General features: G+C 41.0%; 2 protein-coding genes across 4 annotated transcripts in view; both read left to right on the top strand.

Annotated features, from left to right (window-relative positions):
- The first annotated feature begins 309 nt into the window (after positions 1-309).
- Positions 310-4,934, top strand: LOC120864278 (ran-binding protein 6). 2 transcript variants are annotated; one of them, XM_040241343.1, is made up of 2 exons: positions 310-481; positions 1,597-4,934. In XM_040241343.1, exons 1-2 carry the CDS (start codon positions 346-348, stop codon positions 1,665-1,667), a joined length of 207 nt encoding a protein of 68 aa, XP_040097277.1. In that variant the 5' UTR covers positions 310-345; the 3' UTR covers positions 1,668-4,934. The 2 variants fall into 2 exon arrangements, with proteins under 2 accessions (XP_040097277.1, XP_040097184.1); XM_040241250.1 differs by having other exon boundaries at positions 320-4,934.
- Positions 4,935-6,407: 1,473 nt separating this feature from the next.
- The window catches only part of LOC120864157 (uncharacterized protein KIAA2026), a 104,710-nt gene continuing 94,348 nt past the window's right edge, over positions 6,408-16,769 (top strand). Inside the window, exon 1 of one of the 2 annotated variants that reach the window (XM_040241041.1) lies at positions 6,408-8,423. In XM_040241041.1, the coding sequence (XP_040096975.1) occupies positions 7,846-8,423 (578 nt within the window). In that variant the 5' untranslated portion in view covers positions 6,408-7,845. The remainder of the gene's footprint in view (positions 8,424-16,769) is intronic. The other variant, XM_040241128.1, reaches the window with a different exon arrangement.

Consider the following 16,769-nt stretch of genomic DNA (forward strand, 5'->3'; position numbering starts at 1 on the left):
TTAAAATTATCAGTGTAACAACCGTAGATATAGTTTAGAAATAAAAGACGAAAAAACCCATAATCCCATTCTAATAGTCATTATCATACTTATATTTTTTCCTCTCTGTAGGTGCATTTTCATTTTATTGGAAATCAGATGGAGAGCGACCCTCGCTACCACCACGACCCCACGAGTCCCGCGCCACAGGACTCTCCGCCTCCCAAAGCCCGGACCAAGACGAGCCACGGCAAGGGAGGAAGTGGCCCCGCCCCGCCCCTCCGCGCCGGCGCCTCGCTGATGTCACTGCTCCGGGACGCAGACCTCCGCACTCCTTCCCCGTCGCGGTTGCTTTGACAGAACGCGATGGCGGCGTCCGGGTCTGCCGGAGTACCGGCGACCGTGTCGGGAAAGCAAGAGTTTTACCAGCTTCTGAAGAACCTGATCAATCCAAGCTGTATGGTGCGGCGGCAGGCAGAGGAAATCTATGAAAATATCCCAGGTCTGTGTAAGACTACATTCCTCTTAGATGCCGTCAGAAATAGAAGAGCAGGTTATGAGGTGAGACAAATGGCTGCCGCCCTGCTACGACGGCTTTTGTCCTCTGGGTTTGAGGAAGTCTATCCAAATTTGCCTTCTGATGTTCAGAGGGACGTCAAGATTGAACTGATACTGGCTGTTAAGTTAGAAACACATGCTAGTATGAGGAAAAAACTTTGTGACATTTTTGCAGTCCTGGCCAGGAATTTGATAGATGAGGATGGCACTAACCACTGGCCTGAAGGTCTGAAGTTCCTTGTTGATTCAATCTACTCTAAAAATGTGGTTCTATGGGAAGTTGCACTTCACGTTTTCTGGCACTTTCCGGGGATTTTTGGGAACCAGGAGCGGCACGATTTGGATATCATCAAAAGGTTGTTGGACCAGTGTATTCAAGATCAAGAACATCCAGCAATCAGGACATTATCTGCTAGAGCTGCAGCTGCATTTGTACTTGCTAATGAGAATAATATTGGTCTTTTCAAAGACTTTGCAGACTTGCTTCCTGGAATCTTACAGGCTGTGAATGATTCATGCTACCAGGATGATGATTCAGTGCTAGAATCCCTTGTCGAGATTGCAGATACTGTACCTAAATATTTGGGTCCTTATTTAGAAGATACTCTGCAACTGAGTCTAAAGTTATGTGGAGACTCTAGACTTAGTAATCTGCAACGCCAGCTGGCACTTGAAGTAATAGTGACCTTGTCTGAAACTGCCACCCCAATGTTGAAAAAACATACAAATATTATTGCACAGGCAGTTCCTCATATATTAGCAATGATGGTTGATCTACAAGATGACGAGGACTGGGTAAATGCTGATGAAATGGAAGAAGATGATTTTGACAGCAATGCAGTTGCTGCTGAGAGTGCATTAGACAGACTGGCTTGTGGGCTCGGTGGAAAACTTGTTTTACCAATGACTAAGGAGCATATCATGCAGATGCTGCAGAGCCCTGACTGGAAATACCGACATGCTGGATTAATGGCCTTATCTGCTATTGGAGAAGGATGCCATCAGCAAATGGAATCAATTTTAGATGAAACAGTTAACTCTGTTTTGCTTTTTCTTCAGGATCCTCATCCAAGGGTGAGGGCTGCAGCCTGTACTACACTTGGACAGATGGCTACAGATTTTGCACCTAACTTCCAAAAGAAATTCCATGAAACTGTGATTGCAGCTCTGTTGCGTACTATGGAAAATCAAGGTAATCAGCGTGTACAGTCACATGCAGCTTCTGCGCTTATTATTTTTATTGAAGACTGTCCCAAATCATTGCTGGTTCTATATTTGGATAGTATGGTAAGAAATCTACATTCCATCTTGGTGATTAAACTTCAAGAGTTGATTCGCAATGGAACTAAGTTGGCCTTAGAACAGCTTGTGACAACCATTGCCTCAGTTGCAGATACAATAGAAGAAAAATTTGTACCATACTATGATATATTTATGCCCTCACTAAAGCATACTGTTGAGCTTGCTGTTCAAAAGGAACTCAAACTTCTGAAAGGAAAGACTATTGAATGCATTAGCCATGTTGGTCTTGCTGTTGGTAAGGAAAAATTTATGCAAGATGCATCAAATGTGATGCAGTTATTGTTGAAGACACAATCAGACTTAAATAATATGGAAGATGATGACCCTCAGACCTCTTACATGGTTTCAGCATGGGCTAGAATGTGTAAAATTCTTGGAAGTGATTTTCAACAGTACCTTCCACTGGTTATTGAGCCTCTTATTAAGACTGCTTCAGCTAAACCTGATGTTGCTCTCTTAGACACACAAGATGTGGAGAATATGAGTGATGATGATGGATGGCAATTTGTAAATCTTGGAGACCAGCAAAGTTTTGGAATTAAAACTTCAGGACTTGAAGCAAAAGCAACTGCTTGCCAGATGTTGGTTTATTATGCTAAGGAGTTAAGAGAAGGATTTATGGACTATACAGAACAAGTTGTAAAACTGATGGTTCCTTTACTGAAATTTTATTTCCATGACAATGTTCGAGTGGCAGCTGCAGAGTCCTTGCCTTTTCTCCTGGAATGTGCAAGAATTCGGGGGCCAGAGTATCTTGCACAGATGTGGCAATTCATATGTGATCCCTTAATCAAGGCTATTGGGACCGAACCTGATACAGATGTACTCTCAGAAATAATGAATTCTTTTGCAAAATCCATTGAAGTAATGGGAGATGGGTGCCTTAATGATGAACACTTGGAAGAACTGGGAGAAATACTGAAAGCAAAACTTGAAGGGCACTTTAAAAACCAAGAATTAAGACAGGTTAAAAGACAGGAAGAAAACTATGATCAACAGGTTGAAATGTCTCTGCAAGATGAGGATGAATGTGATGTTTATATTCTGACCAAAGTATCAGATATTTTGCACTCATTATTTAGTACTTACAAGGAAAAGATTTTACCGTGGTTTGAACAGCTACTTCCATTAATTGTAAATCTAATTTGTTCTAATAGGCCATGGCCAGACAGACAGTGGGGATTGTGCATATTTGATGATATCATAGAGCACTGCAGTCCAACCTCATTTAAATATGTTGAATATTTTCGGTGGCCAATGCTACTAAATATGCGAGACAACAACCCTGAAGTCAGGCAAGCTGCTGCTTATGGCCTGGGTGTTATGGCACAGTTTGGTGGAGATGATTATCGTTCTTTATGTTCAGAAGCTGTTCCGCTGCTGGTAAAAGTTATTAAATGTGCAAATTCCAAAACCAAAAAAAATGTCATTGCTACAGAGAACTGTATCTCAGCAGTAGGGAAGATTTTGAGGTTTAAGCCTAACTGTGTAAACGTAGATGAAGTTCTTCCACACTGGTTGTCATGGCTTCCACTGCATGAGGATAAAGAGGAAGCTCTTCAGACTTTGAGTTTTCTCTGTGACTTAATTGAAAGTAACCACCCAGTTGTACTTGGTCCAAATAATTCCAATCTTCCAAAAATAATTAGTATAATTGCAGAAGGAAAAATTAACGAGACTATTAACTATGAAGATCCTTGTGCCAAACGCCTAGCTAATGTTGTACGTCAGGTACAGACTTCTGAAGAATTATGGTTGGAATGCATTTCCCATCTTGATGATGAGCAGCAGGAAGCCTTACAGGAATTGCTAAATTTTGCTTGAAGCACTTTAATATTACTTGAATATCATCCCCCATAAAAGTAACTCCAAGTAAGTGTTGTGAGTGGATTCCATTATGATTGAGAGAGCTGTTCTCTTCCTGCTAAGCAGTTTATATTCCTTCCCAGTGTTTCTCCATGATTAGTCAGTGTTATAGCCTCTGTTTACCTTGCATGTTTTATCAAATACAGACCTTGGTGATAACCTGTGCTCTGTTGTCTTAAAATGTTTGTCACCTTTCCTCTATTTGATGTGAAGTATGTACATTGTTGCTATTTGTCTAAATTCCTGATGCTGGGCAAGCAGTGTGCTTGGTGTCAGGGTGTCCTACTGCCTAATACAAGATGTTAAAAGTGCACAAAGATGGGACAGAAGAACTTCCAGGACAAACTCTTTGGAATTGTGAGTGAAGAATATAGTGGCAGGCTTATTCCTCCTTTATGATACTCCTAGATTTCAGAGTAATGGGAGGATGCTGGTACTGGAAAAGTTTTGAGATACTGCAGTGGATGTGGGGAGTTTTCTCCATAATACATAAGAACTTTTTAATAATGTCCTCCTGAGGCTGAGACATATCCATATTCTGCTTCCCAAGGTGTCCAGCTGATAGTTAAGAGAACTTTAAAAACTTAGCCAGATCAGTCTGTCTATTTTAACTTATCCAGGACTCTTAAGGACCACAGTTACTGTAAAGGGTATCCTGGTACATCTAACATTGGTAGCATATAACATACTGTAATACAGTATTTGACAAAGAGTAAATGATTATTTGTGGGAGTCAATCACTGTTACGTGTTTGAGCAGAATATTGCATTGTGTATGTAAGCTATTTTCCCCTGCAAAGCAGTTCAACAAGAGAAGCCCTGATTCAAAATGGGGCTTAAATAGATTTCTATTTTGAAGAAACTCAGTTGTTTAGTAGCATTAAAGAGAATTCAATTGTGATCATGAAAGGGAAGCAAAGTTAATCTTTAAACATGAAAAAGAAAACAGCTTTGAGATGACCAGTCACTTAGCAGTATGAATTCTAAGAAAGCAGTTCTATAAATTTGGGGTAACATATTAATTACAATGTTGGTCTTTAATCTCAGGCTTTTTGTAGGGTAGGAAAAAAAGCTTTCTACTCAGCAAATTATTGATCCAAAATTTAAGAACAAATACATCTGTAATGGATTTCCTTGGGCTGTTATGAGTACTGTGTATGTATTTAGTGAGTATTTAAGACCTAGTAAGTGCTTAATAAATGGTAGCTGTTACTGCTGTTGGTGTTTGTACCTCTTCTGTGTTCTTTTTTATGGTCTGGAATTCCTTTTATATTAAAATCTCCCTGTTTCCCCTCCTACCAGTTCATGACCAGGCCATCTAGGCCACTGTGGACAGAGATACAAAATTTGAGATTTTAAATATGCAATTTCTATACATTCCCTGTAGTTATTTATTGTTAATGAGGGGAAAGAAAGAAAAGGACATTGGTTGGAGTATAGTCATTATTTTAATAAGATTAAATTTAAAAGTATAGATGAATAAATAGAAAAACCCCACCACAAAGTATTAATAGAGGTTTTCTATGAATGGTGGGATTGAAAGGCAGTTTTTCTTCTCATTTATCTATATTTTTTAAAAGTTCAAGGACCTGATTCTACTTTCATAATAGTTAAGATCAAAGTTAATTGGCCTCTCAGTGACATGTAGCTAACTTTCCTGCTACTCATCCAGGTGTCTTTATTAATATTCTTTATTTAAGAAGCTTTTGGTAAACATTTCTACCAATTCCATATATTCTTGTGCATGAAAAATTGGAAAACCTACCATATGACTTGGAATTAGGCACCTGGAGAATTTTGAAGACAAACCTAGATTTGAATTTTGGCAAGCTGGCTTTTTTAACCTAAACAGTTTTCCATCAGTGAAATAAGCATAAGGCCTAACTAATTGTGAGAATTAAAGAAGGTAATGAATATAAAGTGATCAGTGGCACAGGGTTCAATAAATATAAGCTAATATTATCTGAGAGTCATGAAATATGGTTGGTGGCTAAAGAGAAGGAGGTGATATCTGATGGGATGGCTCCAGATTCTTGGGCCAGTCAGACACATTTTTGGTTGCCAGTCCCTGAAGTAAGACTGGTCTGCCTTTGTTCCTGATTTAAGGTACATCTGTAGACCTGAGTTCGATTCCTTGGTTGGGAGGAAGGGAAAGGCTACCCACTCCAATATTGTGGCCTGGAGAATTCCATGGACTGTATAGTCCATAAGGTCCCAAAGAGTCCACACAGCTAAGCGACTTTCACTCATGGGCTAAGGAGAGAGAATGCTGTAAATGCCTAATAAATTACAAATGTCTGATGAGGTAAGAGGAGATCTAGATAAACTAGATGATGGGTGTGTGTTTGTGTGTGGGGGTTGTCAATACCCTAAAACCTTAAAAGTGTCCCCATTTAACTCTTACCTAAGACTATCTAACATACTAGACACCCCCCGCCCCGCAAAAAAGAAAAAGCTTTTTAGTTTCGAATTTTATCAGTGCTTTAAAGGTCCACATTGATGGGAAGTAAAACAGACTTAAGAGTCAATATATCGCAATCACTGTTACACATCTTTACTTTTAAAATGTTTACTTTCTAAAATTTTGATTTTGTATTCAAGTAATTTGACGTTTCAAGCAAGAGCAGAAAAAGGAATATGTGCATCTTTGAAAAAGAACGTGAGAAAATAGTATTATCTGCATTAAGGAGCCGTTAGTTACTTTTTACTCATTTTTAATTTGAAATATTTGAAGACTAAGTCCCAAGGACTTTAAATGAGGTTCCATTCCCTTCCATTACTCTTCTTAGCAGATGTCAAAAATTGAGAAGGTGGGGATGTCTTTTCACTTTAACGGAAAACATGGGATTAACTTCCAAAATAGGAACTAATGTTAAGACAGGGACAGGAGTTTTAGAAATTCGAGTTCTACACATCATCTCTTTTTCTTTTGCATGTGAACATATGTTCCAAATTGGTCGAGTCCTCGAACCTTTCTAAACTTTACAAAATTCCCAATTCTACGTTGAAAAACTAGTAGTCACGGGGGTGGAGGATGGGAGTGTGCAAAGGGAAACTTTTTACAATAGGATAGGTTTTACATTCTATGTCTACTTACAATTCACTTTCCATCAACGAAAGTTGTCTAGCAAGCGCCTGCAGGATTAATTTTAGCTATTATCGCTAACATGGGTCTCGCGGAACAAATACCCTTTTAGCACAACCCACTTCTAAAACCCTTTCAGCCTCCCACTCAGGAGGTGGCGAGCAAAGCCCAGCGGCCGCTTTGCTTCTCTCTTCACTCCGCCCCTTCCAGTTGGCTACAAGCTGATGACATCATTGCTCCGCGCAACCTACCAGGCCTCAGGGCCTGAAGCTGAGAAGAAGTCCTGGCTTTCACGTAGCGGTACGTGAAGTGGGGGTGGTAGTGTTCTACTACGCATGCTCACCGTCGACGGCGACGGTGCCTCTTTCTTTGCTTCTTTCCACAGCTCGCCCCAACCTGGAGAGCCGGGGCGGGGGGGTGGGGGGGGGGCGCTGAGTGCCCTCCCCCTTCTCTCCCGGCCCCTCCTCTTCCCCCCGCCCAGTAGGGCTTCTAACTGACAGTTGTCGCCAGGCCCCGTCCGCGCGCCGCCTCCTCCTGCCTGGGTCCCCCGCAGGTAGAGAGGGGCGGGAGGGAGTGTGAGGGAGAGGAGGAGGAGCCCGAGCCGCGGTGGCCCAGCGTTTCGGCGCCCTCCGGGGAGGCTAGAGAAGAAGCCCACTTTTCTCCTCGCCCCCTCCCTGCCTTCAAGCCGGCCCGGGAGGGGGTGGGGCGCGGAGGCCAAGCCAGGCCTGGCGGGTTAAGAGCGGCCGGGCGGGGCGCGGAGGGGTGAGGCAGGCTAGGGCCGTGCGCGCGCGCCGCCGCCGGGGGGAGGGGAGAGGAGGGCACCTAGGCTCTCCTCTTCTCTCCCCCCTCCCCCGCGCCCCATGTAACCCCGCCCCGCCGGCGGCAAGCTCGAGACCCCCGCGCGCACCGAGCCGAGCCGGCGGCTGAGGAGAGCAAGGCCCGATGCGGCTGAGGCTGCGCGGCGCCCCTGAGCCCTGAGGAAGCGGTCCGCGCTCACGCGTGCCCCGGCGCCTCGAGCGGCCCCTGCACACCGCCCAAGCTGGGCCTGCCGGAGGCATGAGCGTGCCCGGGAAGCCGGGGGAGATGAAGCCGGTCGGAGAAGAGGAGCGGCCGCCAGCGGCGGCCGAGGAAGAGGACGACGACGAGTTGGTGGCAGCGGCCCCGGCCTCACGGCCGGCCCGAAGGAGTGCCGCCTCGAGGGAGGACGACGACGAAGAGGAGGAGGAGATGGTGGTCGGGGGCGGTGGCTGCAAGGAGCAGGAGCTGACCTACGAGCTGCAGCAGGGTTACCGCATCCTGGGCGAGTTCCTGCAGGAGAAGCACCGAGGCCTCACCGCCCCATTCCTCCAGCCCTTGGGGGGCGTTGCCACGAGGGAAGAGGAGGCGGCCGAGGGGCCCCGCGGCGGAGGCCGGGGCAGTCGCGCCCTCCCGCAGCAGCCGGGTCAGGGCATGTGTCTGCTGAAGATGGAGGAGAAGTTCGCCAGCGGCCAGTACGGGGGCATCACCGAGTTCGTGGCGGACTTCAGGTTGATGCTGGAGACGTGCTACCGCCAGCATGGAGTAGACCACTGGATCTCCAAACAGGGCCAGAAGCTGGAGATGATGCTGGAGCAGAAGTTGGCGCTTCTTTCTCGGTGAGTGAGCCCAGTTCCCGGCGGGACTGACGGACTGACACAAACACACCCTCGCACGTGTCCGAGGATGGGTTGGGCCAGGGGCCGGGGGGCGTCGCTGATAGGTGCTGAGTCAGAACCCGGGAGGAGGAGCAGTGCTGGGCGGGGGCCCGCAGGGGTGTGGTGGGTGTGGGCCGAAAAAACCCCACGCCCAGACGGAAAAGAACCCGAGGAGAAAGCCGAGAACCGAGCGCTGAAGAGCAGGTAAAGTTTGTGGAAGTAAAGCGAAAAGGTGCCCGTAGGAAGAATTATAGGAGTAGGGAGAGGAAAAGTTTTAGTGGAATGGAAGATGGCCTTGCAACTTTTATTAGCAATTTTGGCAAGAAAATTTTAAACGTTTTTGAAATGAAACATCATTAGAAATTTATGTTGGCTCGTGTAAAAGGTGGTTTCAAATTTAAGGTTATATCGTTTTACTACTCAGCTCGGTCATCGGAGGGTATAGTGTTATTAAATGGTTAACAGTTACTATGGCATATTCTTGTTTTTTTCTCTCAGCTTCCTCTGAGAGGACTGAATTTTTGTATCAACACAAAAATTTTAATACGCTTAGGATGTTGGTGTTTATTCTCCCGGAAGTCATAGGGAGGTCAGGTGGCTCGACGTGGGTGGGAGGGTGAGTAGGTGTGTGTATGCTCTCGGTACACTCGAGGTGGGTGGGTGTGCTCAGTCGTGTCCGACTCTTTAAGACCCCGTTGACTGTACCCAGCCCGATCCTCTGTCCATGGGGATTCTCCAGCCAAGAATACTGGAGTGGGTTGCCCATGCCCTCCTCACACTCTAGGTATACTCCACCCGTATATCTACTCAATTATTTTTCCTTTGTAAGAAGTGATAATGTAACACAGGAGGCTACCAAAATAAACATATTAATTTATAATTCTGTGATTGATAGGAGCCAGTTGAATTTCTCTAGCGGAAATTCGTCAGGAATAAAAAAGTAATTGAAAGTTGTTGGAAATTGTGGTTGAAGTGATCCAGTTGTTTGACCCTTTCTTTACTAGTGGAAGGGAACTTGCAAGTCACTCTACCTTTTTGGCCTCAGTTTCCTCAATCTATAAAATGATAATGACAGTACCTAATTAATGGGGTTGCTGTTTCTTAAATGCATTAATAAATGTAAAGTCGAATGTGTCAGTCCCATATAGTTAGCTCAAGATAAGTTTTAACCATTATAGTACTAGTAGTGGTAGTTGAATAAAATGAATATTCTCATATCTGAAACTGGGACATGTGCCAGTGCTTTTATCCAAAAGCTCCTGAAAAGTTGTGTTAACTTTTCTGTCCTTGATTTATAATTGTAATTTTAAAATAATCTTATCTGTTGCTGGCTTCCAATTATGCTGTTTTCAAGGCTACCACATAGTGACTTATTTTCCTGAAAACAATGGTTACTTAGTGCTTGACTCATTAGGGCAGCTCTGTTTAAGGAACCTCTTGTTGAATCTTTTCTTAATACTGAATTATTTGGTAACAGAATAATTCACAAATTTGTATATTACTTTTAATACTTTATTTAGTGGCATTTTATTTGTGTGGTGTGTTTGTTACCCTTGTCTTCACGGTGTTTTATAGTTATGACTCACATGAGAAACAGTCCATTCACATTATTTTTAAGTAGTAAAATATATTCCAAGTTGATGTCGCAAGATTTTAGATGTGGAAGAAGCCATAGAGTTTATCTGGTTCAAGCATCTAGTTTTGCAGATTAGAAACAGGGATTTAGAATGAGGCTGGATAATGACTGCATGAAAAGTGCTAAGAAGTTGCAAATAGGTTTGAATACAGGTGTTTTCAGAACCATTGCGTATATAAGTCCTGCAAAATAGCAGGGAGACCATTTTTCTTTTACATAAAGGTTAATTTCTGAATGTTTTGAATCATTCCTAATGACTAAAGTTCAAAATACTGTATTACCATATGATCTAATACCATCCATACTTAAAACATTCTTTTGTTTATAAACATAATAATGTATTTCTGACGTTCTTAGTCCAGGAGAGATAAAATTCTTGCAGTTTAGTAGTAAATTCTTGCAGTAGTAGAGTAATATGATGATCTCAAAGAGATAATTAAGGCTTTTTGAGTCCCTCACTTTTTTTGTATTTGAGATGTACAAACATTTTGTAAATAATAGGTTCAACAAACCACAGTTGTAGATCTAGGAAATCATTTCTTTTTCTGTACTAGTCTAAAATCTGAGTTCTTACTAAATAAATGCTTTGAATGGGCACCACTTCAAGAAAAGCATAGATTATAACTGTTTGGTATGCAGTTAGGATATATAGATGTTCCAGAACAATACTCTATAGACTGTTCACATGAGTATGATTTTCAGCAAATAGATGATTCAGACACCTTATTTCTAAATAAGTGGTATATCATATTTTAGTAATAAAAAACACATATTAAATTTGTTCTCTTTTGTCTTTTCATATGTATTTGTAAGATACTGAATTAATCCTTATTTTCAAATTTAAGGAGAATTTTACAGCTGCTTCATATATTACTGAGCAAGAAATGAGGTACATCAGATAGAGAGGGTGTCACATTATTGCAGAGCAGTCCAGTGGCATGTACCTTGGGCAGATTGTATAACTTGAATCTCAGTGTTTTCATCTGTTCTTTGAAAGTATTGATTGCACAAATGTGTATCTGTCTGAACTACACATTCAGATATCAAAAGAGGTTTTCTACTCTTTTAAGTGGTATATAGTTGAGTAGGGGAAAAGACACTTAAAAAGATTGATGATTCTACAATATAATGGAGTTAAAAGATATAGAGAAGTTTATACTTCAACTGTTTCTTAAACAAGTTGAAGATTGCTTCTGGATTTTCTTAGAGGGTTTGAGAGAGACATTCCAGAATATTGAACTACAATGAATGCAAGGCATGGGATAGCAAGGTGTTTCTGGGAACTACAGGTACTTCCTATGGCTACAGTATGGTCTCCAGGGTAGTGTCTGCTTTTCAGCAGGTATGCGGGATGATCAACTGGGGAGGAGGAAGAAAATATTACAACTTTAGTATATTTTATTTTTATTTTATCCTGTTAACAATTCTAAGTTTTTTGGTTTGCGTCTTGTGTTTATGATAACACTACATGTATATGATCTACAAATGACATTTTATCATATGTAATTATATTAGTAATATATAACAATCTGTTTTATATATATAATATTTGTGATAGAACTACGACTAACACTAGCATATCTAGTCTCACAGTTACATATTTTAGAAAGGATCTCATTCATGTATTTGAGGCAACTGAGGGCTTACCAGGTGGTGCTAGTGGTAAAGAATCCACCTGCCAGTGCAGGAGACGCCAGAGATATGGTTCAATCCCTGGGCTGGGAAGATCTTCTGGAGTAGGAAATGGCAACCCACTCCAGTGTTCTTGCCTGGAAAATCCAATGGATATAGGAGCCTGGTGGGCTACAGTTCATGGGGTCACAGAGAATCGGATTTAACTGAACACGCCCACACACCCAGGAGGGAAATAGCAATTAGCATTAAGAAACGGAGAAAATCATCGAATAAGTGGAAAGGAATAGAAAATACTTAATAGAAATTATGCCTAATAAGAATTTTTGCCTCTTCTGAATTTTAAATTATATTTTTGAATGCTTTTAAATTTAAACATATTTTTGAAAGCTTTAAGAATATTGCTATGTAGTTTTAATAAGTTGTAATTACAGAATAGGCATCACCCGTGACCCCAACAGAGCTGAACTTGAAGTTTTAGTTTTGGCCATTTAAAATAATATTTTGGTGAAAATAAGTTTGAACAGGATGTATCTTTGTTGATTTCTGAGTTAAGTTGCTGTTAAAGAGAGGCACATATAAGGGGTTATTTTTTAAAAAAGGCTTTCTTAAATATAGGTAAAGATTACTTAGTTTTGTAATTGCTTTTTAGTTGGACATGAAAATACAAAAGCATCATTATGAAGCCTCAGAAATTTAAAAACAGAGGTTTCCAAGTACAAGTAGTAATTGAACTACATATGGATTTTGTACATTGATTTTAATCTCCTTAGTTAAATTTGAAATTTGTTGGCTTGCTTATTCTCAACTAAGATCAAAACCCAGAAATTAACTGGGGATTTTAACAAGATGTTTCTTATTCCCTAGTTGTTCAACTCCCAGTGGAATGTGTAATTCTATCTTTTTTATGTAAATCTTTAAAAATTGAGTACCTTTGCTAATAGCATCTGGATTTACTTCTTGTTCAGAATTATAGAATGTTAGTGCTTGATACGCCATGTAATTCTATTTATTATAGTTGCCATTCTTTAAAAGTGCTATTTAAGAAGATTAAGAAAATGTTTTAAGTGCAGTGATGAAAGGATGGAGGAAGGATTTCAACTAACAAAACGTTTTTTGAGCTCCTGCTTTGTTCTGTGACTTAAGGGACAGTTCTTGGCCCAAGAGGTTTACATACACAGTTATGGTAAAGGGTTAAAATATGTTAAAACTGATTTTCAGACTTGATCCATTGTCAAAACACCTGGAAGTCATGGGACTGTTTACAGTGCATCCTGAGATATCGATATATTTAGTTGTATGATTTTTTGCCAGAGGATAAAAAAGGTTTAAAAGAAATTATGGAAGGAAACCCTTAATGATGAGATTCTGCCTAGCTCCTCAGATTTTTCTCCCTACAAACTGGGAAAACATAATCATTTTTGGATTTTTGGTGGTATATGTTGGTTTGATGCAGTTGAAAATCTGCATCTAACTTTACCCTGCATGCTGCTGCTAAGTCACTTCAGTTGTGTCCGACTCTGTGCAACCCCATAGACGGCAGCCCACCAGGCTCCCCCATCCCTGGGATTCTCCAGGCAAGAACACTGGAGTGGGTTGCCATTTCCTTCTCCAGTGCACGAAAGTGAAAAGTGAAAGTGAAGTCGCTCAGTCCGTGTCCGACCGTCAGCGACCCCATGGACTGCAGCCTACCAGGCTTCTCCATCCCTGGGATTTTCCGGGCAAGAGTACTGGAGTGGGGTGCCATTGCCTTCTCCGTTACCCTGCATAGACCCTCCATATATTTTATTGTTGTTCTGTTGCTCAGTCGTATCTGACTCTTTGGGACTCTATGGATTGCAGCACGGCAGGCTTCCCTGTCCTTCACCGTCTTCGGAAGTTTGCTCAAACTGATGTTCATTGAGTCAATGATGCCATGCAACCATCTCTTCCTCTGTCGTCCCCTTTTCCTCCTGCCCTCAATCTTTCTCAGCATCAGGGTCTTTTCCAATGAGTCAGCTCTTCTCATCAGGTGACTATAATATTGGAGCTTCAGCTTCAGCATCAGTCCTTCCAATGAGTATTCAGGGTTGATTTCCTTTAGGATTGATTGATTTGATCTCCTTGCAGTCCAAGGGATTCTCAAGAGTCTTCTCCAGCATCACAATTCAAATGCATGTACTTGGTTCTTCCCTATCTTGGGTTCTGAATCTGCAGATTCCACCAGCTGAATCCAACTGAGGACTGTGCAGTGCTGTAGTATTTACTGTTGAAAAAGACCTGGGTTTAAGTGGACTCAAGCAGTTAAAACATCTTTTGTTCAAGGATTAACTATATATTCTAAGGGTGCATTCTTTGAGGACTACTGTCATGAGCTTTATTATAGAGTTTTATGAAAGTACAGGGGAGGGATCAACTACTCGAAGGAGGTGGGAAAGCTGGGATTGAAAAAAATACTTCATTAGATTTTGTTTTAGAGGTCATAATTTTGAAAGGTGAGTAGACTATTGATAGGTGAAGTTTAAGAGTTCATGAGACAATTATTTGACCTATCCTATGATAGGTAGTTTGTGAAGCTTTGTGGTTACAATGATAAACATGACTTTATCCCTAACTTCAAGGTGGTAAGTAAACAAACAATTACATGTATGGAGGCAGGAGAGGGCATATTGCAGAGGAGTGGTTTATATCCAGTGGTTGGTTAGAATGATGAGATCCTGTAGTGGCAGATAAGTCTAGAAAGATAAGCTGGGACTAATTATGGAGGATTCGTTCAAAAAGACCCTGATGCTGGGAAAGATTGATGGCAAAAGGAGAGGGGGGTGACAGAGGGTGAGATAGTTAGATAGTATCACGGACTCAATGGGCAAGAATTTGAGCAAACTCAGGGAGATAGTGAAGGACAGGGAAGCCTGGTGTGCTGCAGTCCATGGGGTCACAAAGAGTCAGACACGACTTAGCGACTGAACCACAGCAACAGTAATTACGGAGGACCTTGATTGCTTGCTAAGGAATTTATAATGTAGGCAGTGTGGATTCATCACAATTTTTAGCTAAGGGAGTGACATGATTGTACTACTATTTTGAGGTTTGAGAGCTAAAATGGAAGAAGAGAGAATGAAGGAAACTTATTAAAAGGCTCTTGAGTTAATACCATCAAAAAATAATAAGCAGTAGAAATAAATAGACGGATAAAGCTATAAGAGTAAATTCCGCAAGTAAAAGTAGTACAGTAGCAAGCTACTGGATGTGGGTGTGATGGAGAGGATGATGTCCAAAATAGAATAAATTTGAGCCCAAGTGATGGTGATGCTGAGGAAATGTGAAAGGAGGCATGCATTTGAAGATACACAGCTGAGAATTATTAGAAGGCTGAATATGGAGCTCAGCCTGGTGCTAGATTAGAGGTGTTTAATTAGGAATTAACCTGCAAAAGGAGAATGGTTGAAGAAATAGGAGGGAAGGCCCAGGATAGAGTCTAGTAAAAATACAAGGGGATCCAAGACAGAACCTTGTGTAAGGATTTGTCTTCAATTTGGAAAGATTAGAAAAATATGATTAAAGTGTGTATAATGTATATCAAAAATTGAAATGCTTAATTGAGAAAGTGAAAGTGAAGTGAAGTCACTCAGTCGTGTCCGACTCTTTGCGACCCGTGGACTGTAGCTCACCAAGCTCCTCTGTCCATGGGATTCTCCAGGCAGGAATACTGGAGTGGGTTGCCATTTCCTTCTCCATAATTGAGAAAAGGCAGTTAATAAAGCTGAAAAGTTTATTCTGGAGTAAATAAGGGCTTCCCTGGTGTCTCAGTGGTAAAGAATCTGCCTGCCAACGCAAGATAACAGAAGTTTAGTCCCTGGTCCAGGAAGATCCCACATGCCATGAAGCAGCTAATAAGCCTGTGCACCAAAAAAAAAAAAAAAAACATTGTGGAATAAATAAAAAGTATCAGTTGGAATATAGTAAAGTTACAGGCTTTAGTATTTTAGGAGATTTTGTTCCATTTGAAAATGATTTAAATCTAATCCAGTAAAAAAAAATGCCCTAATAGACTGTAAGGTGTTTTGCCTCAAAGTTTGTTTCTCATTGTATTTCTGCCCTCCTAATTATTTTTATTTCTAAGAAAAAAAATTAGAGCAAGGAAAAGAAATCATGTTTTTGGAGAGAAGATTATGTTCTTTTTGTATTTGTGTTTTAGCCCTCAAATGATCTCTAGGTTCTCTCCACAAGAGAAGAGAACAAATAATAGCTGTTTTCATTTCCAGGGAGCTTCCACAATAATATGAATCTTTAAAATGTATTTTAAATTACTTGAAGAGGTTGTTCTTCTTTTTTAATGGGAAGCACTAATAAACCCCAGTGGTGATGTTATCTTATAACCAAGCCCTTTGTTACATCATCTTCCACTGGGGACCAGTGAATGTTCCACAATTAATTGTGCTTAAAATCAAGATATTAAATATATACACTTTGAAAAAAAAAGACTTATGAAAACCAATAAAGTGTTAATAGTGGTTATTCATTTTACTTTTAAATTTTTCTATATGTCAGATTTTCTGTTTTATAGTTAATAATAAAAGATTATATTTAAAGGAAATTAGAATCTACAACTTTGAAAAAGAATTGGGTTAAAAATATGTATTATCAAAGTTGTAAGACAGTACAGCCATGTTAGATGCTGTAAGTGGGTGGTATAACTGTGGATGATTAATTTTCCCATCCACTTTGTATTTTTTTTTTTTTTTACAATATATGCGTGCATGCTAAGTTGCTTCAGTCATGTCTAATTCTGCAATCCCATGGACTGCTGCCTGCCAGGCTCCTCTGTCCATGGAATTCTCCAGGCAAGAATATTGGAGTGGGTTGCCATGCCCTCATCCAGGAGATCTTCCAGACCCAGGGATCAAACCTGTGTCTCTTACGTCTCCTGCACTGGCAGGCAGGTTATTTTACCACTAGCACCACCTGGGAAACCCTGATCATGTGTTACTGTTGTTACTTTTTATAATATTATTCAAAATATAAAATCTTCAGATTTTGTAGGTACGGTTTGAAATGCT

Source organism: Oryx dammah, unplaced genomic scaffold (assembly GCF_014754425.2).
Source record: "Oryx dammah isolate SB20612 unplaced genomic scaffold, SCBI_Odam_1.1 HiC_scaffold_1, whole genome shotgun sequence".
In the NCBI taxonomy this organism is placed as follows: Eukaryota; Metazoa; Chordata; class Mammalia; order Artiodactyla; family Bovidae; genus Oryx; species Oryx dammah.